Source organism: Nothobranchius furzeri, chromosome 7 (assembly GCF_043380555.1).
Source record: "Nothobranchius furzeri strain GRZ-AD chromosome 7, NfurGRZ-RIMD1, whole genome shotgun sequence".
NCBI lineage: Eukaryota > Metazoa > Chordata > Actinopteri > Cyprinodontiformes > Nothobranchiidae > Nothobranchius > Nothobranchius furzeri.
Genome location: NC_091747.1, coordinates 63,052,669 through 63,079,936, shown reverse-complemented (window position 1 = coordinate 63,079,936; position 27,268 = coordinate 63,052,669). Strand labels below are relative to the sequence as shown.

At 45.7% G+C, this 27,268-nt stretch overlaps 4 protein-coding genes across 11 annotated transcripts in view; 3 read left to right on the top strand and 1 right to left on the bottom strand.

Moving 5' to 3' along the window:
- Positions 1–1,928, top strand: part of zgc:112982 (BCLAF1 and THRAP3 family member 3) — a 13,201-nt gene extending 11,273 nt beyond the window's left edge. For all 3 annotated transcript variants that reach the window (XM_015955551.3, XM_015955549.3, XM_070553481.1), the window contains exons 6-11: positions 78–198; positions 269–365; positions 434–573; positions 852–924; positions 990–1,080; positions 1,692–1,928. In XM_015955551.3, coding sequence (XP_015811037.3) covers positions 78–198; positions 269–365; positions 434–573; positions 852–924; positions 990–1,080; positions 1,692–1,702 — 533 coding nt within the window. In that variant the 3' untranslated portion in view covers positions 1,703–1,928. The remainder of the gene's footprint in view (positions 1–77; positions 199–268; positions 366–433; positions 574–851; positions 925–989; positions 1,081–1,691) is intronic.
- Positions 1,929–2,600: 672 nt separating this feature from the next.
- eif1axb (eukaryotic translation initiation factor 1A X-linked b) lies at positions 2,601–8,600 on the bottom strand. The gene is made up of 7 exons (XM_015955560.3): positions 8,444–8,600; positions 7,523–7,606; positions 6,978–7,081; positions 6,642–6,692; positions 6,131–6,212; positions 5,786–5,877; positions 2,601–2,979 (listed from the first exon to the last, which is right to left on the bottom strand). Exons 1-7 carry the CDS (start codon positions 8,457–8,459, stop codon positions 2,974–2,976), a joined length of 435 nt encoding a protein of 144 aa, XP_015811046.1. The 5' UTR covers positions 8,460–8,600; the 3' UTR covers positions 2,601–2,973.
- Positions 8,601–14,184: 5,584 nt separating this feature from the next.
- acot9.1 (acyl-CoA thioesterase 9, tandem duplicate 1) lies at positions 14,185–19,186 on the top strand. Of its 4 annotated transcripts, none has more exons than XM_015955553.3 (16): positions 14,185–14,363; positions 14,823–14,911; positions 15,440–15,466; positions 15,712–15,757; positions 16,577–16,747; positions 16,819–16,856; positions 16,934–17,017; positions 17,088–17,191; positions 17,322–17,395; positions 17,470–17,537; positions 17,611–17,722; positions 17,831–17,921; positions 18,033–18,118; positions 18,194–18,281; positions 18,488–18,638; positions 18,718–19,186. In XM_015955553.3, exons 1-16 carry the CDS (start codon positions 14,350–14,352, stop codon positions 18,771–18,773), a joined length of 1,299 nt encoding a protein of 432 aa, XP_015811039.3. In that variant the 5' UTR covers positions 14,185–14,349; the 3' UTR covers positions 18,774–19,186. The 4 variants fall into 4 exon arrangements, with proteins under 4 accessions (XP_015811039.3, XP_054606970.2, XP_015811040.3 ...); XM_054750995.2 differs by having other exon boundaries at positions 14,213–14,363; positions 17,088–17,149; XM_015955554.3 differs by lacking the exon at positions 15,440–15,466 and having other exon boundaries at positions 14,213–14,363.
- Positions 19,187–20,746: 1,560 nt separating this feature from the next.
- Positions 20,747–26,806, top strand: pdha1b (pyruvate dehydrogenase E1 subunit alpha 1b). Of its 3 annotated transcripts, XM_054750998.2 has the most exons (13): positions 20,747–20,895; positions 22,112–22,132; positions 22,591–22,749; positions 23,609–23,674; positions 23,886–24,059; positions 24,510–24,636; positions 24,709–24,800; positions 24,868–24,960; positions 25,049–25,204; positions 25,465–25,536; positions 25,608–25,675; positions 25,762–25,870; positions 26,412–26,806. In XM_054750998.2, exons 1-13 carry the CDS (start codon positions 20,836–20,838, stop codon positions 26,574–26,576), a joined length of 1,362 nt encoding a protein of 453 aa, XP_054606973.2. In that variant the 5' UTR covers positions 20,747–20,835; the 3' UTR covers positions 26,577–26,806. The 3 variants fall into 3 exon arrangements, with proteins under 3 accessions (XP_054606973.2, XP_015811043.1, XP_015811042.1); XM_015955556.3 differs by lacking the exon at positions 22,591–22,749 and having other exon boundaries at positions 20,748–20,895; XM_015955557.3 differs by lacking the exons at positions 22,112–22,132; positions 22,591–22,749.
- Positions 26,807–27,268: the final 462 nt, after the last annotated feature.

Here is a 27,268-nt window from a genome sequence, read left to right as displayed (position 1 = left end):
TTCTAAAACCTTTGAACCCTAAACTGTGGTTTTAGTCGCGCTGACCTCTGACCTCTGTGTTCTCCGGTTCTCTACAGAACAATACTTTAAAGGGGCCGGGCCCACGCTGGACAAGCGCTTCTCGGCTCCACAGAAGGGCGGATACTCCGAAGACGAGGTGGAGGAGCTGACGCTGAACCAGAGGTTCAGCTCTAACCGGTGGGTCACATGACTGCAGACTGGCATCCTATTGGTCGGGTTTCATAATCCTGACACTTCTGTTCTGCAGAGGCTTCCGTCTAAACGCAGACTCGCTCTTTGATGATGACGACGATGAAGATGATGATGATGATGAGACTCTTTTCTCAAGGCTGAGATCCATGCAGGTAAGAAACTTATTTATTAGATATTCCAGTATCTTGGTTTGTGTCTAATCGAATCGCCATGGTAACAGAGTGTGACTAAGCTGCCGTTACGAGGCCCGGGTGACCTGAGACACGACCTGGAGAGGCGGCGCCAGGAGAAGCTGGAGGCGGTTAAAGTCACAATCCCAGGAAGCAGCTCGTCTCAGCAGCGTTCCCGTGGAAACGTCAGGTGAGACCCGACTTCTCCGTCCTGTCAGTGTTCATCAGCTCTAGGGTTCATTTAGGTTTGATCTCTTTAGGGTGGATGAAGGACTCAAGTTTAGCCTCTGAAATCCACTTTTTATGTATTAAAATAATCCCAAACACTAGCAGGAATCTCCAGATTAATCCTGGTTTCTGTCTCTAAAGTTAGTCCCAGAATTCCAGACAGTAGATGTGATCTTTATTACTGAGGGATTATAAACCAGCAGGTTTATATTTTTGTGATTCTGAAACGTTTTGTTCCAGCGAGCCAGACGAGATGGATCAGGAAGGGTTCTCCCACCGGTCCCAGAATCCGCACAGACGGGAAGGAACCCTGGTGAGAAACGGCTGAGTGGCTGGGGGGGTGGCTAAATGCTGGAAGCTAAACCCTTTCCTACTCAGGGACCCAGAAGAGGAGCTTCAGTCAGACCCAACATGGGCCCTCAGCGGTGGAACCATCGGTTTGGACCCGGGAGGCAGAACCATCCTGCAGGTACCCGACAGCCTGAAAATCCCAACACTCCCTGCAGCCTTCAGCCAAGTGCACTTGGAGGAAGTGTGCTGTAAGGCATCGAGTGCGCAAATAGTTGCAGAGTTTAGACGAGGAGCATCGAGTCGTCAACCACCAGTGATTCTGGTCGCGGTGATGCTTTTTTAAAAACCTTTAACAACTTTCAAACACCAAAACAATTAAATGTCCGTTCATCGCTGCTTCAGAGCATCAACTCATCGTCCTAAAATGAACAACTTTCATTAGAAAATGCGTTTTCACAAGAGGCACTTTTCTCCCGCAGCAATGGATTGTGGGTAATACACTTCACCCAAGTCCTCAGCGATGCAGACTCAAGGGTGCAAAAGGGGCGTGGTCAACTTCCGCATTTGAGAACGGAGACACCCTACGCACTTCCACCCTTGTGCGGTCCCGGCCAGAGGTGTGAGTGCGAGCGTTGGGATTGGGCCGCTATCCGACATCATAAAATCAACACAATCGTTTCTTTTTAACCGCGTTTTCACTCCGATTTAGCCGGTTTGTTGTTCTCTGAGACGACGTGCGGCTGCGTGAGCTTTAATCTGAGTCTAACCCAGCTGTTTGTTCTGGTTTAGGTCTGAACTGATGACCCGACCGACTCCAGGTTTTCCATCGGAACTCTGATCCGGTCTAAAGCAGCAGGTCCTCGTTGATTCTACAGCTTTTCCTTTTTCCTCGTAGATCTTTGGTTGTTTGTAGCTTCAGTCCGATACCAGATGCTGGTTTGTGTCTTTAATCTGTTGCTTTATGAAGATGTTTGTAGTTTAAATGTCCTGAAAATGTTTTTATTAAAATTAATGTTCTAAAACGTTCCTGAAGAGATTTAATTCCCTTTGATCTAGTGATTAATGGTGTTTCTACTTTTAACAAACGTTTACTAATATTTGATTTCTCTGGTGTTTAACAGCTGCCAGTTTCTGCCAGATGAAGGAATTTTTGCTTCCTTGCATCTATTATCAGGAATGTTGGGTGGAAAAATGGGAAGTTTTCCAGTTTCGGGTGGGTCAGAACCTTCCTGAAGGAATAGTTTCGTCACTGATTTGGCTCAGCGCCGCCGCCACCAGACTGGAACAGGAAGCGTGTTAGGCGCCCAAACACCAGGATGAAGCATCAGTGGAGTTGAGATGTTTATTGGAAACCGCAGATTTCAGACATCTTGGTACTTTTTTATTTTACAACAGAGCTGACGTGAGACCAGAGGTTCCCAGAGCGGGGAGCCGATCCTCGGCGGATTTCCAGAGGAGGGAAATGGGTTTCTGTTATAGATCTAGTCTGACGAGGTTTAACTGGTGGGCAGGTGTGGGAAAGGTCTGGGAACCGCTGGTCTACCGCGTGTCAGGAGTTTAAAACAAAGATGCATCTGATTCTCTTTGTGGAGACGGATTAGCTCAGCGATGGGAACGCCGTCGGTGGAACGCTGTGGAATCCTACAGAACCGAGTTCCTTCTGTCAGGAACGTCGACTGGGTTTAAACGACACAGACCTTCAGAGGAAAACTTTATTGGTGAATCCGGAGATTCCTTCGTGTTTCTAAATTCCAGACTGGAATTATTATAAATACATTTGATAGGATGTTTGATGTGATTCTACAAAACAAAACAACAAAACACAGTTAAAGAGATGAAAACGGGATTAGTGACGTTTCAGATGTTTTACTGTGACGATCAGCTGATCAGAAGGAAAACCAACATTATCCGGTTCTCCAGAGCCGCCTACAGGTGGGACGGACTGGAAAACACAAACTGGACTGGAACAGGCGGGCCTTTAATAAAAAAGGTATATCGGTGCAGTCGGCTCAAAAAGTCCAGCTGGAGCTTCTGTGTGAAAATCCAGCTTCTCCCATTCGGTCGCAGCTCATTAGATCTGGAAAAAAAAGGGAATGATTTTAGTTCCTGATCTTTGTTCAGGAATATTCAGCTGATTAGTTCAGAAAAGGACAACCCAACCACTAAAGGGTCACTGCCGTTTTCATTAATATTTATCTCTAGGTGCTGATTTACATTTTAGACTTCTGTTCAGTTTTTGCAGAATTTAAAATAAAAATCTATTTTAGAAGCTTTTAACTCGTTCACTGCCAGCGTTCCTCATGTTTTTACTGTTTAGGAGTGACAGAACGTTGAGCGCTAGGATGACGTCGACGCCAAAACAACCAAAACAAAGAGGAGACTCACCTCTTACATCAGGAAGAATCCGCGCGTTTCGAGCGTTTTCCGTTCTTTCATAATCCGTTGTTGAATTGTGATCAGCAGAAGCTTTTCCGGTTCGCGACTCACTTTTTTTACGGCAGCGACCCAAAACGATCTCCTAACACATGGATGTTCTACTTCCTGATCACGTGACGTGTGACGTATGCGGATGAAGATCGGCTTTAGAGCTGGGATGTTTGTTCTCACGGAACGGGGGCTCGTCCGACGCCCACACAGTAAATAGATGTTAATGGCAGTGAATGAGTTAATATTTAGAGATTTTAACACGACAATATTCTAAACCCAACTTCAGCTTCTAATCCCTCACGAGACCTAAAGATAACTTCTGCAGAGTTTCTAGTCGTGGCCAAAAGTTTTGGGAATGACACAAATATGGGAAAGTTGCTGCTGAATGGGTTCGACACACGGGAGGCGACATCGCCTCTCCTCCGTTCATATTCAGCGCGACAAAGCGATAATCGCAGGTCTCCCTCCTACCAAGCAAAACGCGAAAAACGTGCGTGTGAAATGTTGCGCTCGTGCACGTGTCGTGCACAGGCGACCCAGCGACGCGATCCCAGAAAGTTGAAATATTTTCAACTTTTCATCGCTGTCGCTCGGACGAGGACCAATCAACGGAGGTTTCATTCACTGACCAGTGAGCGGACAGGATGCTCCGCACACCTCCGAGCAAACATGGAGGCGAAGTTGATTATTATTATGTTTTATAGTAAAATCAGAAGTAAGATTTCACATAACTCTAGCAGCACCTTGTAAAACATTATATCTACCGCTTCATTAACTCTGAACCGCTTAAATAACCTTAATTCCCTCCAACCTGACACAGCCAATCAAAACTACGGAAGTTTCGATTTCGCCGTGGAACAGAACGCGTAGACGGCTTTGCCGCTGCCGCGGGTCGCCTCCCGTGTGTCGAGCCCCTCAGCTTTTATAACAGCAGCTTGCATAAACTCCAGAATGTCATGAAGAGAGATCAGATGAGTTGCAGAGTCCTGCTTTGCCACGGAAATTAACTTAATCCCAAAAAGCACTTTCCACTGCATTTTATTGCCGTCATTAAAGGACCTGCTGAGATCAGCTCTGTAATCATCTTGTTAACTCAGGAGAGAAGGCTGCAGATCATTATGTCAGGCTGACTGGGTTGGAACGGCAGACTTGACATGTTAAAGGAGGCTGATGCTTGAAATCATTGTTCTTCCATTGGTAACCATGGTGACCAGCAAAGAAACACGTGCAGCCATCATTGCGTTGCATAAAAATGGCTTCACAGGCAAGTGTGGCTACAAGACTGCACCTGAATCAACAATTTATAGGATCATCAAGACCTTCAGAGAAAGAGGTTCAGTTCCTGTTCAGAAGGCTTCAGGGCGTCCAAGAAAGTCCAGCAAGCACCAGGATCGTCTCCTAGCGAGGATTCAGCTGCGGGATCGGAGCGCCACCAGGAATGGCAGCAGGCAGGTGTGAGCACATCTGCACGCACAGTGAGGCGAAGACTTTTTGAAGATGTTCTGGTGTCAAGAAGGGCAGCAAAGAAGCCACTTCTCCCCAAAAAAACATCAGGGACAGATTGATCTTCTGCTAAAAGTATGGCGAATGGACTGCTGAGGACTGAGGCAAAGTCTGATTCTCCGATGAAAACCCTTTCCGATTGTTTGGGGCATCTGGAAAACTGCTTTTCCAGAGAAGGAAAGCTGAGCGCTACCATCAGTCCTGTGTCACGCCAACAGTAAAGCATCCTGAGACCACTGACATTAAGATCTGGGCCATGCGTTTTGGTCCTTGTGGCGCGGTGCTCCATCGTGCTGGAAAACGCCTCGTTCTTCACCAAACTGGTGTGGGATTGTTGGAACAAGCTGCTGACAGAGGTGCTGTGGTGCCGTTCTTTATTCATGGCTGTGGTTTTGGGCTAAATTGTGAGTGAACCCACTCCCTTGGATGAGAAGCAGCCCCACACATGGATGGGAACTTGTGGACAATCCTCAGGAGGCGGGTGGACAAACAAAAACCCACTAATTCTGACAAACTCCAGGAAGTGATCATGAAAGAATGAGTTGCTATCAGTCAGGATTTGGCCCAGAAGTGGATTGAGAGCATGGCCAACACTGCAAATGCTGACTCTGCATAAATGTCATGTAACTGTTGATAAAAGCCTTTGAAACATATGAAGTGCTTGTAATCATATTTCAGTAAATCACAGAAACACCAGAAACAAAGATCTAAAAGCAGCTTAGCAGCAAACGAATATTTGTGTCACTCTCAAAACGTTTGGCCACGACTGTAGGTCAGAGGAATTCTGCTCGGCGCTCCGAGGCTTCAGGTTTAAATGATTTGATGTGATCCAGCGCCCCCTACAGGTCATAACCTACACACTGAAGCCAACCTTCCACATGGAACATTTTCCAGGCCTTCAGTCACACGAGAACCCGTCGGGCTGTGATGAAGCTGAACTAAACATAACTTACATCATCAATATCTTCATCATCGTCTCCGATGTCATCAAACTGGATCTCGTCGTCGTCTCCGGGCCCGAAGGTGTCCGTCTCGTTGATTTTAGCTGCAAAGAAATGAGAAATTATCGAATAAAACCACTGAAACATTTTTCTAGCAGACGAACATCTGGTTAGACGTTAGAGATCTAAAAGGGTCATTCATCTACCGTACCACTGCTCTCTGGTTATCTGAAGGTAAAATAAAGCTCCAACGGCATTTATCAGATCATCTGTAACTGCGTGTAGACGTGTTACCGTTGGTGACATCAGCACGCTGGGGTCTAACGGAGCGTCACTCCTTCATAACCCAGAACTCACCGTGCTCCGGAAGCTCGCCGTAAGCCTTCAGACTCCGAGCCTCGTCTGCGTTGTACTTAAGGATGACGTCAGCTTTGTTGTCCTGAAACACCAACGGGTCAAACTCAGAACCTTGTTCCCACGGCAGAACCGCAGCTAAACTGAAATATTTTACTAATCAGGTTTGTTTCTGTTGAGGAAAAACAAAACAGACGCGTCTCGCTCCTTTGAACCCTAAATACTTTGATTACTGAGTGTTTTTAGCGTTGTTGTGATCGGGTTTTGGCCTCTAGAGGAACCAAACTGGATAAAAGCTGAACCCAGCGACCTCGCTGCTTCCTTTAGGAAGGATTAAATAAAATTATCCCGTAAATAAATCTGTGTCCTGATATTCCCAACATAATGATGGGATTGTAGTCATTTGCTCAGGTAAGTAACCTAATGAACCAGTTCAGGTTCTGTTTCTGCTGCTGGTTCTGACCCGGTCCTGGTCTGTGTCAGAAATGTTCTGCTGTGTGAGCGACAAACACACCTGGTAATCCCTCAGACCCACCAGGATGATGTCCGACGTGTTGATCCAAACCTGCAGGAACAGAGCACAGGACTTCACTCGGGGTCACGACGGACCTTCTGACCATCACACAATCAAGTGGGCGGAGCCACATTAATGGTGCCTGAATGAGCACCGAGAAAACGCTGAAGCTGCATCACCTTTCATGTGTGGTGTGTGTGTGTGTGTGTGTGTGTGTGTGTGTGTGTGTGTGTGTGTGTGTGTGTGTGTGTGTGTGTGTGTGTGTGTGTGTGTGTGTGTGTGTGTGTGTGTGTGTGTGTGTGTGTGTGTGTGTGTGTTCTATCAGGAGGATCCTACCTTTTTCCGGAGTTTTCCTCGGATGTGGCAAAGCCGCTTGGTTCCATCGAAACACATGGCCTCCAGGCGGCCGTTCCCCAACATTTTAATCACCTGAGCGTATTCTGGAAGACACGATGACATCACCAGTTTCGGGTCAAATTAGGAACTAGCGCTTTTAACGTGGAAAATAATTGATCAGTCACATTTGCTACGAACAACACCTGTAGATAAACACAAATAAAAACAGTTCACACATTAAATCAGCTTCCAGCTTTCTAATCAACACAAACCTGTTCAGTCAAATTAATGTTGTTGATTATTACCTTATAAATAAAACCATAACAGTCCCGCCCCAGAGTGAGCGTTCACATACTTCCTGATTCTGACCCAAAAACCAGTTAAACTCAGCTTTGTTTTACAGTTCTGTACCGGCAGGACCGCTTCAGGACTCATCACAGCTACTGAATCTGCTCTTTAATAAGGTGTGAACTCCGACTCATGTCTGGATGAAAGCACCGATGGATTTGACCCTTTTCTGGTGATCAGCCAGAACCAGAACCCACCCTGTCCATCCTCTTTGAACACCAGCTCTCTCTTCTCAGACTCATTCTCGTTCTTTCCACGCCGCCGATTTTTTCCTCCTTTACCTGCAAGCAGAGGGAGGAGCTTCAGTTCTGATTCCAGCTTTAATTCGTGACATGGATGGTTTTAAATGTATGAAGCAAGGCAAACACAACCAGATTACATCAGACCCGGCACCAAGACTTAACCCAGGGATTATTAAAATTGGGGGGGGGAGAGACCAAACGACTTGGTTAAAGCTTGAAAAAGACTTTATTCTGTCTTAAATGTCTTGTTGAACAAACTAAAATAAAACTTTTCTAAATCGTAAAAACTTTTCTCAAATAAAAAACGAGGCCTGTGGTTTCATCTAATGCTAATCTTGGTATTGGACTTAAAACTAACATAATTCCGAATAACCTTCTATTCCTACAAATAAAATATAATTACTATGGTCTGCGATAATTATCAGCGACTAAACTTTAATAAAACTGGATTATTAATCTAACAATTACAAAAAATAAATAACTTTTTCTCAGTCCTCCTGTTGAGGAAAGGAACATTGAATGTGTTCATTTATTTGTATTAAACTGTCAGAAACCTAAATAAGACTTTTAAATGGGTTTACTGAATTCATCAGGTGGATTTCCCTGAAATTACCGAGCAGACAAGACAGGTCCCCTCCGGCGGAGTCCAGCTGAATCAGCTGGGATTTATCAGCTGGTAAATGTTAATCAGATCCAAACTAACTTTGTTATTCGGATTATTTAGTCATTATTTGACTTTCTGACGGATCTGTAACGGGCTGCGATGTGCGCGGCAGCTAACCGGAGTTAGCCGGCCCGGGTCACGTTTTCCCACAGCAGGCTAAACCACCAGCGATAGATTTACCAGCAACAACACGCTCCTTCTACGTCCCTTACCTTTATTTTTGGGCATATTCTTTCACACCACGGTCACGTTAACTCCGCTCCGTTTAGCTGTAACACGATAACTGTTCACGGGAGTCAGAGAAGCCTGAGCGCTAAGCTAGCATGTAACGATGAAGAAGCTACTCAGTGGAGAGGCTGAATGTGCGCATGCGCGGGACAAGGTATTCAAAACGTTCAAGCTTTATTTTCATTCGTAAAACAAGTCAAGTTTCCTTTATTCCGTTGCAAAAATAAAACAAAAGAAGCACAGAAGAGTAGGAGACGGAACAAGGAGAATGAGAAAGTTCAGCTATAAGGATAATGGTACCGGTTATGACACATGATGGTAAAGAGACGAGTTAATTAAGACTACAAAATACTTTTAATTGACATACATTTTACAAGAGAATCTGAGATTTCAGATGCCAGTGGAAATTGTTTTTATTAAATTCTAGTCAGACATGAAGGGCTTACTCAGTGAAAAGGCAGAGGAAGTGACATCACTGCTGCACTTCTGAGCTTGTTTCTCTGATTAGTGTAGGGTGACCATCATAGGCGTCATTTTAACCGGGGACGCCGGGGACATGTCCCCGGCAAAATTTGTGATTGGCAGCTGTGTCCCCCCCCACTTTCAAAAAATCCTGCTGATGAGGATTTTTGTTTTACCAGCTCAGATCTTATACCAGGGGTCGGCAACCTGTTCCCATCAAAGAGCCATTATTACCCGTTACCCACAGTAATGAAAACACTGGGAGCCACAGCAGTGCAGCGTTGTGGGCGGGGCCTACCCTCAGACAGCAGAGAGCTGCTCACAACAGGTGACAGCAGCCGGTACCATGGGCGTCGCACCCGTGGGGGATGCAACACCCACACTTTTCCAGTTTTGCTCACCTCCACTCCAGTCTGGTTTCTTTACGTTGCACTCACTCTGTTTGCCTCATCTCCTTCTTCACCTCCCCTATTCTGACAGCCGATGTCGGGTTCAAGGAGAGCAGGAGAGGGAGGGACGGAAGAGCTCGACTGAATTCATCATTTTACATCTTGACAGGGAGCCAGTTGAGGTGGTTTGGGCATCTGGTCAGGATGCCTCCTGGACGCCTCCCCGGGGAGGTGTTTCGGGCATGTCCTGCCGGCAGAAGGCCCCCGGGTCGACCCAGGACACGTTGGAGAGGTTACATCTCCAATCTGGTCCGGGAACGCCTTGGGGTCCTGCCGGAGGAGCTGGTGGACAAGGCCGGGGAGAGGATGGCCTGGAGCTCCCTAATTGGGATGCTGCCCCCGCGACCCGGACCCGGATAAGCGGAGGAAGACGAAGACATCTTGACATTAGCTGTACAAAGTCTGAGTTTGATCAAGTGAAGAACAACAATTTGCAGAGGTTTATAACAGGCACAGCGCCAGGTTTTCATTTTTGGGTGGGCCACGGTAATTTTGGACGGACCTTAATAAGCAGTGACTTAGTGAAGCAGGCAGGTCGCGCTAGAAAATTTCGTTTAAAAAGACGTCATAAATGTGTTCCCCCGTCATTTTTATTTCTAAAATATGAAGTAAAAACTCCCAATTTAATTTTCATTCATTTGTCATTAATATGTAGTCTACACCCGTGCGTTAAGTGGACCATCTTCCAGCATCCAGCCCACCTCTCCAAATGCGTAAAATGTGCATCACAGCCACTAGGCGCACCGCGCGCACCGTCAGCTGTCAGCCCAGACAACAGCAGAGCAACTAGAGAAAGAATCAAGGGCGTCAGTTTGTTTTCAGAATTGCTGGGGACAATAACCATACACTTGAGTGGGGTTTAAAAATTGCTGGGGACAATAAAGTAGGCTAGCTCAGGGGTCGGCAACCCGGGGCTCTGGAGCCGCATGCGGCTCTTCCATCCATCTGATGCGGCTCTCTGTGCTTGTAAAATAATGAATGGATATTTAAATAAAAATCTTTATATTTTACTGCATTAATTTTACATCTGTAGGCCGATTCTAAATGTAAAGATTGTCTGCGTAAACCTGAACAGTTCCAACCCGGTCTTACTGTGAGACCGGGTTGATGGATCACGCTTGTGCCTAATCATATCGGCGCTTTCTGAGCTGAAGAGGATGTGAGATTCTGGGATTCTCCTCAGACGGCTCCTGGATGTGTCGCCACATTGGAGACAGGAACAAGCGCTATTCAGCCAAAGTTTCATAATCAGGGAACATTTTCTAAGTGACAAGTCTCTCTGAGCTCTGAGAGACGGGGTTTGGAAAACACTCGCTTCAGTGGGAGGAACCTTCCCGCATGCGCTCTGGTTCTGCGACGCGCTCCAAGCTAATCTCCACAACTTCAGCTCGCTGTGCACCTTATGTAGTACACGCTGACAGCGAGCTGCGCTGAGCAGTGTCCAGCTCAGATGTTCGGATGGAAATCTTTTCTTGAGTGATTTAGCTACATCTGCGATTTAAGTGGAATAAAATGTCAGTTTGTCTGCATGCGTCGGGGTAATCCTTTCTATTCTTTCTCCGTCAAAATAAACGGTCAAACACAGGAACTGTCCGGTCAACACAACACAAGCCCTGCTTTTAACTGTTCTGTTTTCTTGTGAAAATTGTTGCAAATTTAACTTGATTACCACCAGAGCCAGGCGCACTGCGCCGTTATCTCCGTCACTGTAAACGAGGGAAAAACAAAATGATCGGATCCTTTTCTGACCTTCCCCACCTACAAAGTTTAATTACAACAATCAAACGTGACAGAGCCTGGATTTGTATTCTGAACAGTCTAAACATGTTTTAAAAAGAAACGTATGACAAAAGTGGCACCTGCTCAGTAAAACCACCAACAGGGTGAAAAATATCTAAATATTGTAGCAGAGACGGGCTACAACTTCTGGATCCACTTTATATAAATCGTTTTATTGATTATCGTCTTATGAAAGATAACTTTGACGTACACGAGCGACCAGGCGCGTTGCAAGCTTTTCAAAAGTGTGGGGGATGTTGTCTGTGCCTAAAATAAGTTCATGCTATTCATCTTGTTAGTTTAATTTCCATAATAGCGGAGCAGGTGCGAATTTTATACGCGTCACACATGTCTCCGTTTTAAACATGTTTAAACTGTTCAGAATACAAATCCAGGCTCTGTCTCTTTAGATTGGTGTAACTAAAGTTTGTACTGAATGAAACTTTATTTTAGCTGCTATTAAAACTATGTATAAAAATAGTAATAGTTCCATCAAGTTGAAGGGCGGTACTTCTGCCAGATTTAATATTTGTAGAGGTATCCATCAAGGATGCCCCATCTCCCCCTATTTATTTATTTTAGTGAGTCAAATTCTGGCCTATCACATATATTCTAGTCCTCTTAAAGGTATAACAGTAGCTGGAAGAAGCTTAATACTAACTCAACTGGCTAATGACACAACCTTCTTTTTAAGAGATCACTCTCAAATTTCTGTGGCAATCAATGTAATAAATACCTTTTCCAATGTATCCGGCCAACATTTAAATATTAAAAAATGCGAACTCATGGCAATTAAAAATTGTTCTGAATGTGAATTTGAGAATATACCTGTCCAAAATGAAGTTACTTACCTAGGGGTAATTATCACAAAAAATCAACATGAAAGATGTTCAAGAAACTTCAATCCTTTAATTAAAAATACTCAGAAGAAGATTAATCAATGGCTCATAAGAGACCTCTCTATAAGAGGTCGCATTTTGATTAGCAAAGCTGAGGGCATCCCCCGGCTGACTTATGCGGCCCTGGCTCTGGATCTTAATAGTAACGTGTGTAAGGAGATTGATCGGTTATTACTTGACTTTGCTTGGAAAAACAAGACCCACTTTCTTAAAAAATCCTCCCTAATGAATGCGCTTGAAAATGGTGGTTTGAACTTGCTTCCCTTTTCTTTATTGAATAATACTTTTTAAATTAACTGGATTCGTCCGTTTTTCAAGTCTCCTAGTTCTATCTGGCGTAAAATACCCCATCGCATTTTATCCCAACTTGGTGGTTTAAAGTTTTTCTTGATTTGCAACTATAATGTCGAAAAGCTCCCCGTTACGTTATCAGCCTTTCATCGCCAGGCCTTCCTCTCATGGACACTCGTGTACAAGCAGAAGTTCTCACCTCACCGCTACTTCATCTGGAATAATAAGGACATTCTTTATAAACACAAGTCTCTGTTTTTCAACTCATGGTTCCAGAATAACATACTTTTAGTAGACCAACTCTTTAATGCAGAAGGTCAGTTACTTTCCTATGGTGAGTTTCTACAACAGTATAATATTCCGATTACGCCGGGCGAATACGCAAAGGTATTTGGAGTCATTTCTCCAGGAGTTTGTGTGTTATTCAATCAGAGACCTAGATTAATTTATAGTCAGTTCTCTCCTGTTTTTTCTCCAGCTCTGTCCCCAATCGGTGAAGTATGTTTTAATTGCTCTCCTAATAATAAAAATAAAGCAATTAGAACTCTCTTTCTTAAAGACATGCCATCTCTTCCATGTGCCGTATCATACTGGAATAGATATGTGGATGACTTGACATGGAGGAAGGTTTGGCTTCTACCCAATCAATTTTTGATCACTAACAAGGTTAAAGAAACTTCCTTTAAACTATTACATAGATTCTACCCCTCTAAATGTTATTTAAAAAATTTAAATCAGACCTGGATGTATCTTGTACATTTTGTGAAGATCTTCCAGAAACAACAACTCATCTTTTTTGGCTGTGCCCTCATTTCAAACGGTTTTGGCAGTCTTTCTGTGACTTCATCTGCTGTAAATTCTCTGTCAATTTTAACATTCATTGGAAGCAGGTTTTGTTTGGCCTTCAGAATATTTTTAATAACTCTATTAAATTTTTTATTAATCTGTTATTTCTTTTGGCCAAATTTCATATCCATAAATATAAATTTCTTAAAAGCAAACCCAACTTTAACTGTTTCTTAGTGGAAGTCAAGCATTATATGCCAGTTCTCACTTTAAGATAATCTGATCCTGATTTATTACTATTTCTGTGTTGATGTTCTCTAGATATATGCTACTGTAATCGGTATTTTTCTGTACACCCACCTTTTTTATATACCCCTGGCACGTTGTTTTCATTTTTTTGTGCACATCTCACTTTTCGTATTCGTTGTCAACTGTGAGCTTGTAACCTCATTGTCACATTGTATATTCTATTTTTGTTAATAAAGGTTTATAAAAAAACTGCCCTCCTCTCCCAATGATTGGACAGGAATTTGAGAAAGTGATTTGTTGCTAAGACTCGTGCTCTCATTGGTTCCACCCAAGTTCCTCCCACTGACGCTAGAATCGAGACAAAAAGATCCATAACACTGTAGATTTCAGGGTTGTACCTGTAGAATGAAATGTGTGTTTTGAGAGTTTTGATTTCAAACTTGTACATTGATTTTTTCAATTTGGAAGTCTGCTAGTTACAAAACGAAAGTTTCATGTTTCTGAATGAAAGTTTGATGTTACAAAATGAGTAGTAAATGTACAAAATAAAAGTTTGATTTTACAAAATAAAAAATACATGTACAAAATGAAAATTTCCTGTTACAAAACAAGAAATACAAGTACGAATTGAGAATTACAAGTTAGAAAACTAAAGTTACAAGTTACGAATCCAAAGTTACATGTGATGAAACATGTTCGAAGCTTCGAAGTTACAAAACTTGGTACAAGTTACGCTGAATATTGTCCCAATCCTAGCTACGCTGAATATTGTCCCAATCCTAGCTCCATAGACGTGCGGACCGTCCTTTCGTAAAACTACGTAATGACGTACCAACACGAATACGTCCGTCTGGTTGCCTGCGTTCCTGTTTCCAGAGAAATTTAGTGATTTATTTCCATATTTCTGGGTTTATTCCAGCTAACCTTCTCCGTCCGGAACCCCGAACCTTTGCGTCGACCACCCCAGGACAACAGATGCTCTCACCGAGGTCAGCGGGTCACGCTGCTCCTGTAGCGATGCTAATGCTAGCAAAGTTCTGAAGTGGGACAATTCACTCCGGACGGGATTAAAACGTGTTTATTTATCAGAGGAAAATGGGTTTGTGTTCAGGTATAAGAAGTCAGACAGCCGGGAGGAATCACCTGCACTCCCAGTAGAGCAAACTGGAGAAATGAGTGATTCTGATATAATCAGCTGGCTCGTTTAGATCGTAAACAGATTATTTTAGAGCTGGAAAGTAAAAACAGCACAAAGTTTGAAAATGTATCTGTGAATAAGAACTATTATGCGTACTCAGATATTTATATGAACAACTAATTCCTCGCGATACCACAGAAACATTCTCCACATAAAAGGGTTCAGATATCTGATCTTCTACCACCTCTACACTAACAAACCCAGAAGAGTGTTTTTATTTAGTTCTAATAAAGTTTTTGTGCTTTCGCAGGTTAGTGATGCTGCGATCAGCTGCATCCATGATGAGCAGGTCTCTGTGTGCAGCAGCATCCCACGGCAGGGCTGCAGACATGGCTGATGGTAACAAACACACACCTGGAGCCACGTGTTAAAACCACCATGCTTTTACACAGTTGTTCTTGTTTATGGCATCATTTATCTAAATTCCACCCAGACACAAGGCTCTTATTCTGAAATCCTCTTAACCTGAGCTAGAGCTGGACAACTGGCACATTTATTATGACTATTTTTGTAAGTTAAAGCCGTTCTATGGTTGATATAAAACATGTTCATGGAGATTTTTGGCACAAAATCACTCACTTGAAGCGATTTAGTTCATCCTGGTATGTAGGCTGCATGGTGGAGCAGCACGAAGGTTGCAGGTTCGAAACTCGGCTGTGGCCTTTCTGCGTGGAGTTGCGTGTTCTCCCCATGCATGCGTGGGTCTCCTCCGGGTACTCCGGTTTCCCCCGCAGATCACAACATGCCCTATAGGTTATAAATTGTAAGTCGCTTTGGATAAAAGCGTCTGCTAAATAATAAACATAAACATAAACATTTCCAATCCCAACCTTCCAGCATGTCATCATCATGTGCTTGTCTCCACAGGAAATCCACTGTTGCACGTGTCAAACGGTGTGTTGGTAAACCACAACCAGTCCTAACTGTCTGACCTTCATATGAATCCTAATGACCTTTAGTCTCCGATTCCTCCTGCATGTTTCCTTTTACCTGAGCCACACCGTTGTGTTGTCGGGGTTTAACAAACTCTTTCCTTCTTCCTTTCTCTGCCGATTCTGTGTTTAGGTTTAAACGTCTGAAGTCTGACACAACTCAGGTGTGTGAGGTTAAATCCGATCCTTTTATCTTTTTTGTTTCAGTCAGAAACAGACTGAGAGAGATCGTGGGAGCTTCAACAAACTGGAGGTAATAAAATGTGTGTGTGTGTGTGTGTGTGTGTGTGTGTGTGTGTGTGTGTGTGTGTGTGTGTGTGTGTAAAGCTTTTATTGGGGTGTTTTTAGTGATGGGAATTCCGGCTCTTTTTAGAGAGCCGGCTCTTTTGGCTCCCAAGTGGCTCCTCAGATTTTCTGTTGCTTAGAGTACATTTATAATCAAAATAATGCTAAACTATATGTAAAATAATTTACTAATGTAAAAAAAAAAAACAATATATCAAATATTTATAATTTCTATGGATTTAATAACTTAACACTTTAAGAAATCTCCACTTCCCTACTGCTGGCGCTCATTTTCTCACCGTCTTCGTCGCACTCTTCTCTCTCTCGCCTTTTTCCTCCTCCTCATTCCCTCTCGTCTCCCTCCACCCGCATGAGCTCTGCTTGTGTCTGTCTGAGTCTGATCCTCCCTCTTCCCCGCCCCTACTGCTCTGTGTGTGAACAGTCTGGACACACAGTTACACATGCTGACCAATCGCCTGTAGCTTTCACCAAGGCAGGGGGGGAGGGGAGGGGCCGGCTCCCGTCGTTCACTTCAAAGAGCCGGCTCTTAGAGCCGGTTCGTTCGCGACCGACACATCACTAGGTGTTTTATCAGTTGTTGCTGTAATACTGTGTTTCGCCACTGGATGGTGCTGTGATGCGTTCACGAAGTCTCTCTTAAACACAAAGATTTAAGTTTTTAAAATCTTTTTTATTTTGGTTCATTAGATGACTCTAAAATAAACCAGTGGCGGGAAAAAGCAGGTAAAGATTCTGTTTCAGATGTTTTCTGTGGTGCCGCCCTTAGCGACCATCAGCAGGCCATGGCAGAGCGCACAGCGCTGTCGTCCATGTTGGCCAAGTCTCAAAGCGATCTCCCTGCTAAGAGGATGCAGGACAGTTTCCTGGAGGTCCATCTTCCTCTGGGGTCGGAGCCGCAGCTCAGAGAGAAGTACCTGACGTATCACAACACCGTCAGGTAAACAGCTGATGGGGTCAGAAGGAGTCCTTTCTCATGGGGAGAGCTGATTTCTCTAACTGGTTTCTCAGGTTTGGACGAATCCTGGAGGATTTGGACAGTTTAGCAGGTAGAAAGTTTCCCGTCGGGATTAACGAGCCGCGTCTCGGACTTCGAAGCTAACGAGCGTCTGCTTTTCCTCCTTAGTTCTCATTTCCTACTCGCACACCTACAACCCGGCGCTGAGGAGGTCTCCTCTGTCCATCGTCACGGCGCTGGTGGACAAGATCGGTAAGCGCCTGGGACGGGTCTGGGACACGACGCCAGCTCGGTTCTGATGGTTTTTGTCTTTCTGGGTCAGACATGAGGCAACACGTCATCTACCCCGACTGTGACATCAAGTTCACGGGTCATGTGACCTGGGTGGGTAAGACGTCCATCGAAGCAAAGATGCACATGTCACAGGTAAACATGTGGTGTGGTGAGGGACGCGGCCGGATCCGTGCGTCACCGCTGCTGATCCGGAAACAGTTCTGTTCAAACCGTAGAGACTTCACTCCAAAGATATGTTCAATCCGCCCGTCTCGTCCTGCAGTTCCGAGACGGGTCGTACGCCCCGGTTCTGGACGCTACGTTTGTCATGGTGGCCCGAGACCCGGAAAACAAAAGGTGACAGAGACGTTTGATCGTTGTCGTGGAAACGGGAATTTGGACACGACTCAACCCTGAAATGTCTGTTTCAGGGCGGCGTTTGTAAATCCGCTGAAGCCCGACGGCGCAGCGGAGGAGAAGCTCCTCCAGGAGGGAGAAAGTGAGACTCGACATTTTCCCGCCACAGGAATCTCAAAAGTCCAATGTCGTTTCTGCCTTTGCTGCTTTTTCAGCCAACAGACATCGTCGTGTGGAGCTGAGCACGGCGTCGCTGCTGAAGGTCGCTCCGACCGACGCGGAGAGGAAGATCGTTCACGACCTGTTCCTCAACACTCTGGACACAAAGTGAGACCTCAGACGTCCTCTCTGTCCAGAACCACAGACGGTTACGGGTCAGGATCTCCTCCGTCACGGTTCTGTTATTCATCTGATCCCGGTCTCCGTCGTTTTCAGCACCGTCAGTTTCCGCAGCAGGATTTTACCTCCAAACTCGGTTTGGATGGAAGACGCCAAACTGAAAGGTCTGGAGATCTGCCATCCTCAGGTGAGACGGACAGCTACAGGACAGGCGTGATGTCATCACGTCGCTCAGGTTTGAAACGTCGCTTTAGCTTCGGTGATGTTTTACGACTTCAGGCTGCTTCCTGTTTTCCAGCAAAGGAACATCTTCAACCGGATCTTTGGAGGATTCCTGATGAGGAAAGCCTACGAGCTGGGCTGGGCCAACGCCTGCTCCTACGGGTGAGATGTCCACACCCGTACCGACCCGGAACAGCTGGAGATGATGTCATCGTTTGTCCGTCTGCTGTGTTTCAGAGGGTGCCGACCCACCCTGGTGGCCGTGGACGACATTCTCTTCCAGAAACCCGTGGAGATCGGCTCCTTGTTGATGCTGTCGTCACAGGTGACGTCACCGACTTCGGATGTGGTTGTTCGTCACTCTGCTAGTGGAGCGGTGTTACGTCACTTCCTGTGCTCCTGAAACGTGGTTTCCTCTGCTCCGTCTGGTGCTTAACCCGGACGCGTTACTCGCTTTAACTAAACGCAGCTGCGGATGTTTGGGAACAGCTGGAAGTCTGAGTGCTTTGACAGCCTGCTGCTTTCTCTCAGGTGTGCTTCACTCAGGGGAAGTTCATCCAGGTCAGAGTTCACAGCGAGGTGTTTGACCCGCTGACTCGGCAGCACAGCACCACCAACATCTTCCACTACACCTTCGCTTCAGACCGTGACGTTCCCAACATCGTTCCCAAGACCTACGGAGGTAAACGGGAAGACGAGGGTCTTCTGATGGTTGTATTACACTTTAGTTAGAGACGATGTCGTGTTTCTCTGTCCGACAGAGTCGATGCTCTACCTGGATGGAAAGAGACACTTCAACCAGACGGTGGAATCCTGAGAATTCCCAGATGTTCCTGCTGAAGCTCCCCCAGCCAGAAACAAACCACAGGAGTGTTTAACTTACAGCTTTACGCCTTTTTATAATGCAATTTTACACCATGTTGGCTTCCATTCAGTTACATTTTAATGTATATTTTTATTTTTGCTTGAATATATTCCATCTTTTAGTTCTTTTTAAAACACAGAAAGGTTTTATTTACCTGCAGCGTTTCGTTTGCGGCTGTCAGCCGCAAACGAAACGCTGCAGGTAAATAAAACCTTTCTGTGTTTTAAAAAGAACTAAAAGATGGAATTAGAGTTTCAACACAGCAAAGATGCTTGAATATATTATTCCTGCTGTGAGGAGATGTGGGCTCAAGGCAACAAACAAGTAAATAAATAAATGAATAAATAAATGATCTCTGTTTCATATGTTTGTGTCTCTTTTCTTTTGTTATTATAGTAAAAACATCACACTTGTGAAGTAGACGCAGATACTTTTAAAGCTTCAGATGGAAATACGTTCCCATTTAAACTCCGGGGGCCTCATTCATCGAGCTAGCTTACGCACAAAACGGGGTGGGAAAACTGCGTAAGCAGCTTTCCACGCAAACTTTGGGATTTATGAAAGAAAACTTGGCGGGAAAATGTGCGTAACTTTAAGCTGACTAAGGACCTGGCTTACGCACATGTTGGACATGGAGAGCACCTGCAGTGCTGCTGCTGAGAAGGATAACGTTATCCTGCAGCGTTATCACTTGTACCGCTTCATTTTCACACAGAACAAGACCCCCCCCCACACACACACACACACAGCCTGAAGCGCAGAATATCAGCAGGGGGGCAGATTGAGACAGAATGTCATGCGTCTGTGAGTGTGTTCTGTCACTGTGAGCTGATGCATGCGCCCTAGCTACTTGGACACGTGAGATTTTTGGCTGACTGGTTAGCGCTCGTGACATTCACCCGGGAGTCAGGGGATCAAATCCCGATCGGATCATTGTTTTATGTCGGCCTCAGATCTCTCTGAAGAAGTCAGCATTGACGGCTTCAGCAACGCTGTGCCACTCCGTGGATTTTCTCTTATTTGTTTTGCAAAAGCACTTCCTGTCATTTCTCCACCTCACCCACAGGTACCTCAACTTCTGCTTCTGTGAAATAGCGCTTCCTTGTCTGCCTTGATCTACGGTCGCCATGTCATTGGCGGAGCGCTGCAACAGCCGGCTTATGTATATGCATGAGATCCACAAGGCACTTTGCATTGACTATGGCAGTAAGTGGGCGTGGTGAGGGCGGGATGTGACTAAAATGCAGCTGAGAAACATTCTCGTTAGTCTCATGAACACCCTTAGAAAGTATTAAAAACTATTATCACATCTTTGCTCAGGCTCAGCTTGTCAAAAGTATTTTCTCTGAATTAGCTCTCCAACAGTCAAAGAAATGATTAAAAAGCTAAATAAAACTTCGAGCTCCATCGTTTAAAGTTCCTTCTACCTTCTGCTCAGCGGTTCCACGGTTGCTAGGCGACGGAACGTTCGCCGAGGGAGTGGCGGGAATTCATGAAGGCTAGGCCTGTCCACATTCACAGCCGTTAACATCCGGTCTACTCGGCCGACGGAGGACCCAGCCCACGTCGGCCGAGTAGGCGGGGTCCTTCGAAGGATGCAGACCCTGAATTGAGACACAGCGACAGACTCACAACAACATTGTGACATCATATGGTACCAGCTAACGTTCTAGGGTACCTCTTAGCCAATAGCGATGGCAGATTTGAATTCAATGCAGTGCAGAGTTTTTACCTGACAACGGCACAACACTGACAGTTTTAGGCAGAAAAATAACATTTTTACTAAAATGCACTAAAGTGCAAAACTAATAACTACACGTCTGCAGCATGACTAGACACGCATTTATCTAGTTTATCAGAAAAAAAGTTGGTTTGGGGGCGACTTGCTCTTTAAGTCGCAATGAAAGATTTACACGGAACCTAAATTTGTGGCTCCTGTTTCCGTACGAACGTTAACACCTGGGACTTAGCAGTTGGTTGAATTCTCTTTGTGGCCGTTTCCTGGTTCAGTAGCATGAAAACTATGTTAACGGTCATCTCTAACGCACTTTGTCGGATCACTGGCAAGAACGTGGTGAGTGGTTCTGGTCTGATTCGGAGGTTCCGAGCAGAACCGGGTCGTGTTAGCTGTCGTCTGACCTTGTTAGCCAACAGCTAACTTCAGGCTGCATGTTCTGGTGCTAATTTATAAGCTGTGCTCGGATGTTTATGACTTATTAAGTTAATAAATATATATATGTCGGTCAGTTAAATGTGGATTTTATCTTTTTCTATTTATTTTATTAATTTACGCTGATTATTTACATGATTTAATTTTCTTTGCTTCTTGACGTGGTTAGCCTTCGTCAAACAACACAACTAGCTAAAACGGTTAAAGATGCACTGATATTGGTATTAATTATCATATATTCGACATAAATACCTTTAGTTAAACTGGGTAATTGGCTGTTCCCTCAGACCTGTTAAATCCATTCATATTTCTGTTAACCCTTTCATGTTTTTCAGCTACTTTTAAGCCCAAACTAACGTTTTTTATTTGTTTATGAGGTTTTAATAATCTCCAGTAACTTAGTAAAATTAGAAATTTGACTCCAAATTAAAACTCGGAGGTGAAAATCATACAAAATGTCTTCTGGAAGGAAATAGGTGGTCTTCTTCGTCCTTAAAGGTCATCCCAACTTTCTTAGTCATGTCCTGGAGTTCTTCTCCAGGTTCACTGATGGACATTAAAAAAAATCTTCTTTAATTTTTGAGGCCAGCTTTCCAGTCTAGACTCATTTCCCCACTCATTTTAGCTTTGAGTTCAGATTTTGATGAACGTTCTCCCATTTCCTTTTACCTTCCCAAGGTTTTGTTCTGTTCAGACCCTTTCTGATGTATTTTATTGAATACAAGTTGCAGTATTTTGGGTATTCACACCTTCACAGCCCTACCCTCCCTGTCAAACAGGGAGGGTAGGGTTGGCTAATGTGACTCCATGAAAGTCTATCACTGCATTTCTGCCAGGATTCGTAGTGAAAGCAGCACGTCGAGTCTGGTGGAGCGTCAGTGACTTCAGGTTCCTGCAGACACTAGAAATAAAACACTCGCTGATCCCGACTACTTTAGCTGAAAACATATTCCTGATCCTGGAACACAAAGCCACTCAGTGACTGCAGGAGTCCTGGTTTCACCACCAGCTTCCACCCTCCTTCCTCCTGCTTCTCCTTCATTCTTCACTGGAAACTTTCATCGATCCCTATTTATTTCTGGCTTTTCTCCCCCCCCCCCCCCCACCCCCCGAACTGTAGGGAGCCCAGACCGTGCCGGAGGTAAGCAGCTGCTGATGTTTGTCCGTAGACCTGATCCTTCACTTCCCTCCCTCTGCAGTGGCGATATATTCCAGGAAATTTTTAATGGGTTTTAATTTGATTGTTTTGTTGAGTCAGGTCTGTTTAAAATGTTTCTCTATTTTTGTTTATTGTGTTTATTCTAATTTGACAAACTCTGATACCATATTCCACAACACAGTCATCAAAACCAGCAAACCTGTTTGGTTTTAATAAAAGAGAACAGAGTTGAATCTAATCTGGATTATAGATGGATTACTAACAAATACATTAAAATTAACTAACGTGAGTTATCAGGTGTGTTTCGTCGTTCTAGACTCGAGTCCTCAGTATTTGTCTCTGTCCACCCGCTGTTTCACCTGTAGACATCTCACCTGTAGATTCTGTAGCGCTCCACTGGCTGTGCTCGGCTCTGATTGGTTGGCTCCTGTGTTCCCCAGCTTCTGATTGACCTTTCAGAGTACGTCAATCTAACATCTCCAGCGGCGCACGCCTCGGCACAGGCCCAGCGGCAACCACCCAAACCACCACCAGTCAGTACTAGAAGCTCCGCTGCTTCACAGTTAGCTAGAGCCCAGTTGGACCAGCTAGACGGACCAGTAAGAGCTCCTGCAGCATCCTCGGTGTCTGGCTGCTCACTAACAGGGCTGGGGATCCTAACCAGATCTTCTGCACGACTCTGCTGCTGCAATCATCTCTACTGTCTCAGAGATGGGCCTATAGCAGGGGCGGGCAATCCTGGTCCTCGAGGGCCACTATCCCACATGTTTTACTGTTTTCCCTGTTTCAACACACCTGATTTCAGTCAGCAGGAGATTAGCTGGCTTCTGCAGCTTGATGAGCTGCTGAATCAACTGTGTTGGAACTGGGAAATAACACAAAGATGGAGGATACCGGCCCTCGAGGGCTGGAGTGCCCACCCCTGGTATAGCTTCTCTGATGGCTCTTGAGGTGTTTTAGTGGGGTGTCATCTGCATAGAGGAGGATAATCTGGGTTAATGGAGGAGGGGGAAAAACACGGATATAAACAGAAGTGGTTCTAGCATGGAGCCTTGTGGGACACCACAACTAACTTTGTTTTCTGTAGATGAGTCCTTATGAATATTTACTGACTGGAAACTAACAAAAACACTAAACCCGGTCTAGACTGGTTTCTTTGGACTCTAGAGTCTGTAAATGTGACTTTTTCAGACTCAAGCATGTTTAAAATGTTTTAATTGTGCTTAGCATGTGATTATTTTTACTAGGATAGTATCTGGTGGGTTCTCCTGCCCTGTTTTTGAACTTCATGTCATCCATTGTAGCGTCGTGCCCCCCCCTCAGGTCCGTCTACTCCCACTAACCCCCCTGCTGTGAAGAGGAAGGCGGCTGTCGTGCTGCTTGGACTTGACTCACCTACTTTAAGCTGCACTGATCTGATAATACCCTGTTTGATGTCATCGTTTTGCTGTTTTTCAGGGCGCCAGAGTCGCCGTCACTCGTAATTTTGCTGACTTCACTCCTCAGGTGACCTTTGACATCAAGGTGGGATGAAACGAGAGTCACTTTGTTTTTTTTTGACTTGTTTGTTCAGATAAAATGGAATCAGAAATGACCACCGACCGCGGGGCTCCGGGTTGGTAGCAGGTGTGAGGTGTTCAGGTTACAGTTTGTGATTTTCTGTTTAAACCCAAAGAAGCCTGTTTACGGGATGCGGGATTGGGAAGTAGTGTAATCTGTGTCCGCTCTTCAGTAGAAATGTGACCTGCATCGCCTGGAGGCGGGGCCTCCGGTGAAGGCGGAGCTAACAAGAGAGCAGGGCCTCCAGTATTATCGCACCATGCAGATGGTGAGGCGCGTGGAGCTCAAAGCCGATCAGCTGTACAAGCAGAAGATCATCAGAGGCTTCTGTCACCTGTATGATGGACAGGTAGGTCCAGGCAGGACTCCGGCCACTCTCCGTTCTGTTTCTGGATCCAGAATGGGAAAAGTCTGGAATTTTTATTCATTAAGACGTAATAAAAACATCACCAGACCCTAAACAAGATTACAATCCAGGTCCGTTCTTATGGCTTTCATATGGATCTGATTAGATGCTGGATGATGTCATCAGCCTGAGCGCCTCTAGTTGCTCTGGAGCAGACAGGCGTGTGTTTACCCAGCTGCTTCTGCCCTACAGTCTGGGAGGGGTTAAAGGTCATTTCTAAAAGGAATTCGCTCGATTGTTCCTCGAGGTTAAAGGTCAACACTCAGATAAAGGACCAATAAAATCCAGGATACGCTCCAGTTTAAGGTCAAAGGTCGTTAGACTGTTTGTTGGTTTCTTCTGAAACTAAAGTTTACTTTTTACTCTGACTGAACCCATCGTGTTTTCCTACAGGAGGCGTGTGCTGCAGGTATCGAGGCGGCCATCAGCCCCTCGGATCACCTGATAACGGCGTACCGCGCTCACGGGTACACGTACACGCGCGGCGTCTCCATCAGACAGATCCTGGCTGAGCTCACAGGTGAGATGGATACCCCGACCTCTGCCTGGTTTCCTCGCCCGAGGCGATGATGGAACGCTGTTCTCTCCTCAGGTCGTAAAGGGGGCGTGGCCAAAGGGAAGGGAGGCTCCATGCACATGTACGCGCCTCATTTCTACGGAGGGAACGGCATCGTGGGAGCTCAGGTAAGCGTTGGAGCCACTCTCTCTGCTAGGATCGTAGCTCTGTGAGTGACGGACGGGAACTGTCCAGGTGCCTCTGGGCGCAGGTATCGCTCTGGCCTGTCAGTACCGCGGTAACAACCAGGTGTGTGTGACGCTGTATGGAGACGGAGCAGCCAACCAGGTGAGCCGCTGTCCGGACCCAGGCTTGGGAACACCTGTGGTACCAGATTGAGACGTTTGTGCTGTTCCGTTGGTTCTGACCCAATCAGGGTCAGCTGTTTGAGACCTTCAACATGGCCGCCCTGTGGAAGCTGCCGTGCGTCTTCATCTGTGAGAACAACAAGTACGGCATGGGCACGGCGGTGGAGCGGGCCGCCGCCAGCACCGACTACTACAAGAGAGGAGACTTCATTCCCGGGCTCAGGGTGAGTCGGAGTTCTGCTAGTGTTCTGGTGTCTGAGGCGGTCCGGGGCAGCAGCTGCAGCGGTTCTGCTCCCCGTACGCTGCAGCTGGCCCGTTTGGACCCAGATTATAACGGGGCTCGTCCCGGCAGTTACAGGTGTGAGCATGCACACAGCTGTCTGATGCTCATGTATGATGCTGCACACAAACCGTCAGAACCTCTTCAGTCGGAACCACGCCGGGCTCAGACTCAAGTCGTCGTTCTGGTTCTGCTCCGCTGCAGGTGGATGGGATGGACGTGCTGTCGGTCAGAGAGGCCACCAGGTTCGCCGCCGATCACTGCAGGGCTGGGAAGGTGAGGCGGACGGGAAAGGTAACGTCTGAGCAGAGCAGGAATCCCATCATGCATCCCGTCCTGTGTTCCAGGGTCCCATCGTCATGGAGCTCCAGACCTACCGTTACCATGGACACAGCATGAGTGACCCGGGCGTCAGGTGAGCCGACTCTCTCCGATTGTTCCGGGTTGTCGACCTGCTGCTCAATGACCCACGACACGTTTCCTGTTCCTAACGGCCTGCAGCTACAGAACCCGCGAGGAGATCCAGGAGGTCCGCAGCAAGAGCGATCCCATCTCCCTGCTGAGGGAGCGAATGCTCAGCAACAACATGGCGTCTGCCGAGGAGTTCAAGGTGAGCACGTCAGGCGTAACGTGGAAATCTGCTCATCTGGGATCTGGAGCAGAGCGGTTCCTTCCTCTTACGGGTCTGTTGGCGGATCTCCAGGTTTGAGGAAGTGTGGATCAAAGAGAACGGGGCGAGCTTCCAGACTGCATCCTGTGTGTTTTATCCAAACGCGTGACGCTTTTACCCTGTAGCCTTCTTCAGAAGTGTGGGATTATGGGATGGTGATGGTGCTCCGGGTCCTGCTGTGGGTCAAAGGGCTGATGTTTACTCCTAACTGGTTCGGCCCAGCTCCCGGATTTAGAAACGGGCTCGGAGAGTTTTCCGGTGAAGACCCTACAGGAAGTGTAAGTTCTACAGGAGTTTCACAGCGACGAGGAACAGAGTGTTTGTGGAACCTGCTGGAGACTGTCCCGTTTGATGTTCCGTCTGTGGGAACCCAGATGTTCCGTAGAGGTGGTCGAGGAACCAGAGGAGATCAGAACCACAGACCCGAGGACAGAGGTGTTACACAACTTCCTGCTGATGGGAGTCATTTCTGTTCTGACAGGAAATGGATGTTGAGATCCGTAAGGAGGTGGATGACGCCGCCCAGTTTGCTACGTCCGACCCGGAGCCGCCGCTGGAGGATCTTTGTAACCACGTCTTCTCCAACAACCCGCCGCTGGACGTCCGCGGGACACACCCCTGGTCCAAACTCAAGTCTGTCAGCTAGACCCCACCCCGCCTCACACCCCGGGACCGTTCCCTGGAACCTGCCAGTATTTATTATTTATGTAGATGAATCTATAATTTATTGACACTGACTCGGTCCGCTGCTGCTCTAAGATATTTATTTATGGTTTAAAATGCTGAAGAACACCTGAGACGAGTTCATCCTTCATGCTTATTCAGGATTAAAGCTTTTAAACTGACATGATCGTTACTTTAAGCTGTTTATGTAAAGTTTTTGTTCTTTACTGAAAGAAATGAGTTCAGTGTTTTATTCTAACGTGTAACCAGTCAGAATAAGTTTCTACTCTGACTTCTTCTCTCATTCCTGGTCTCTGCTGTTGATCCACATTAAAAACTCAGATTTCTGATTTGAACTGAAAATATTACAGATAGTCTTTATTTTGTTTATGAAATTTTAGTTTTAAATCAAATCTGTCATTTTCCTTTGTTGTACCAAAGTTTGTACAGAAAGTTCTATTGTTTATGAGGATGTTGAAGAGGGATTTTATTTATGAGGCTGAATAAAAGATTAAAGCTAAATAAAACCATTTATGTGTGAAGGTGTTGTTCCGTCTCCCACCAGCAGGCGTCGCTGTAGCACAGCCAAACAGGAATAAAACAGATTTTATTTATTAAGCTAATTAAAACCAACCGCATTTGATAAAATAAAATCAGGTCTGAATCTTGACGGGT

What these genes read in the sequence shown, in the direction of transcription:
- eif1axb (XM_015955560.3), bottom strand. An exon ending in GAGGAAAACTCCGGAAAAAG is followed by an intron (nt 6,693 to 6,977) that starts GTAGGATCCTCC and finishes CTGTTCCTGCAG; the next exon opens with GTTTGGATCAACACGTCGGA. An exon ending in TGGGTCTGAGGGATTACCAG is followed by an intron (nt 6,213 to 6,641) that starts GTGTGTTTGTCG and finishes TTGGTGTTTCAG; the next exon opens with GACAACAAAGCTGACGTCAT.
- acot9.1 (XM_015955553.3), top strand. An exon ending in CGAGACCCGGAAAACAAAAG is followed by an intron (nt 17,396 to 17,469) that starts GTGACAGAGACG and finishes TGTCTGTTTCAG; the next exon opens with GGCGGCGTTTGTAAATCCGC. An exon ending in CGTTCCCAAGACCTACGGAG is followed by an intron (nt 18,639 to 18,717) that starts GTAAACGGGAAG and finishes TCTGTCCGACAG; the next exon opens with AGTCGATGCTCTACCTGGAT.
- pdha1b (XM_054750998.2), top strand. Translation starts at nt 20,836, where the DNA reads ATGAAAACTATGTTAACGGTCATCTCTAACGCACTTTGTCGGATCACT. An exon ending in GAGCCCAGACCGTGCCGGAG is followed by an intron (nt 22,133 to 22,590) that starts GTAAGCAGCTGC and finishes TGTGTTCCCCAG; the next exon opens with CTTCTGATTGACCTTTCAGA. An exon ending in ATGAGTGACCCGGGCGTCAG is followed by an intron (nt 25,676 to 25,761) that starts GTGAGCCGACTC and finishes AACGGCCTGCAG; the next exon opens with CTACAGAACCCGCGAGGAGA.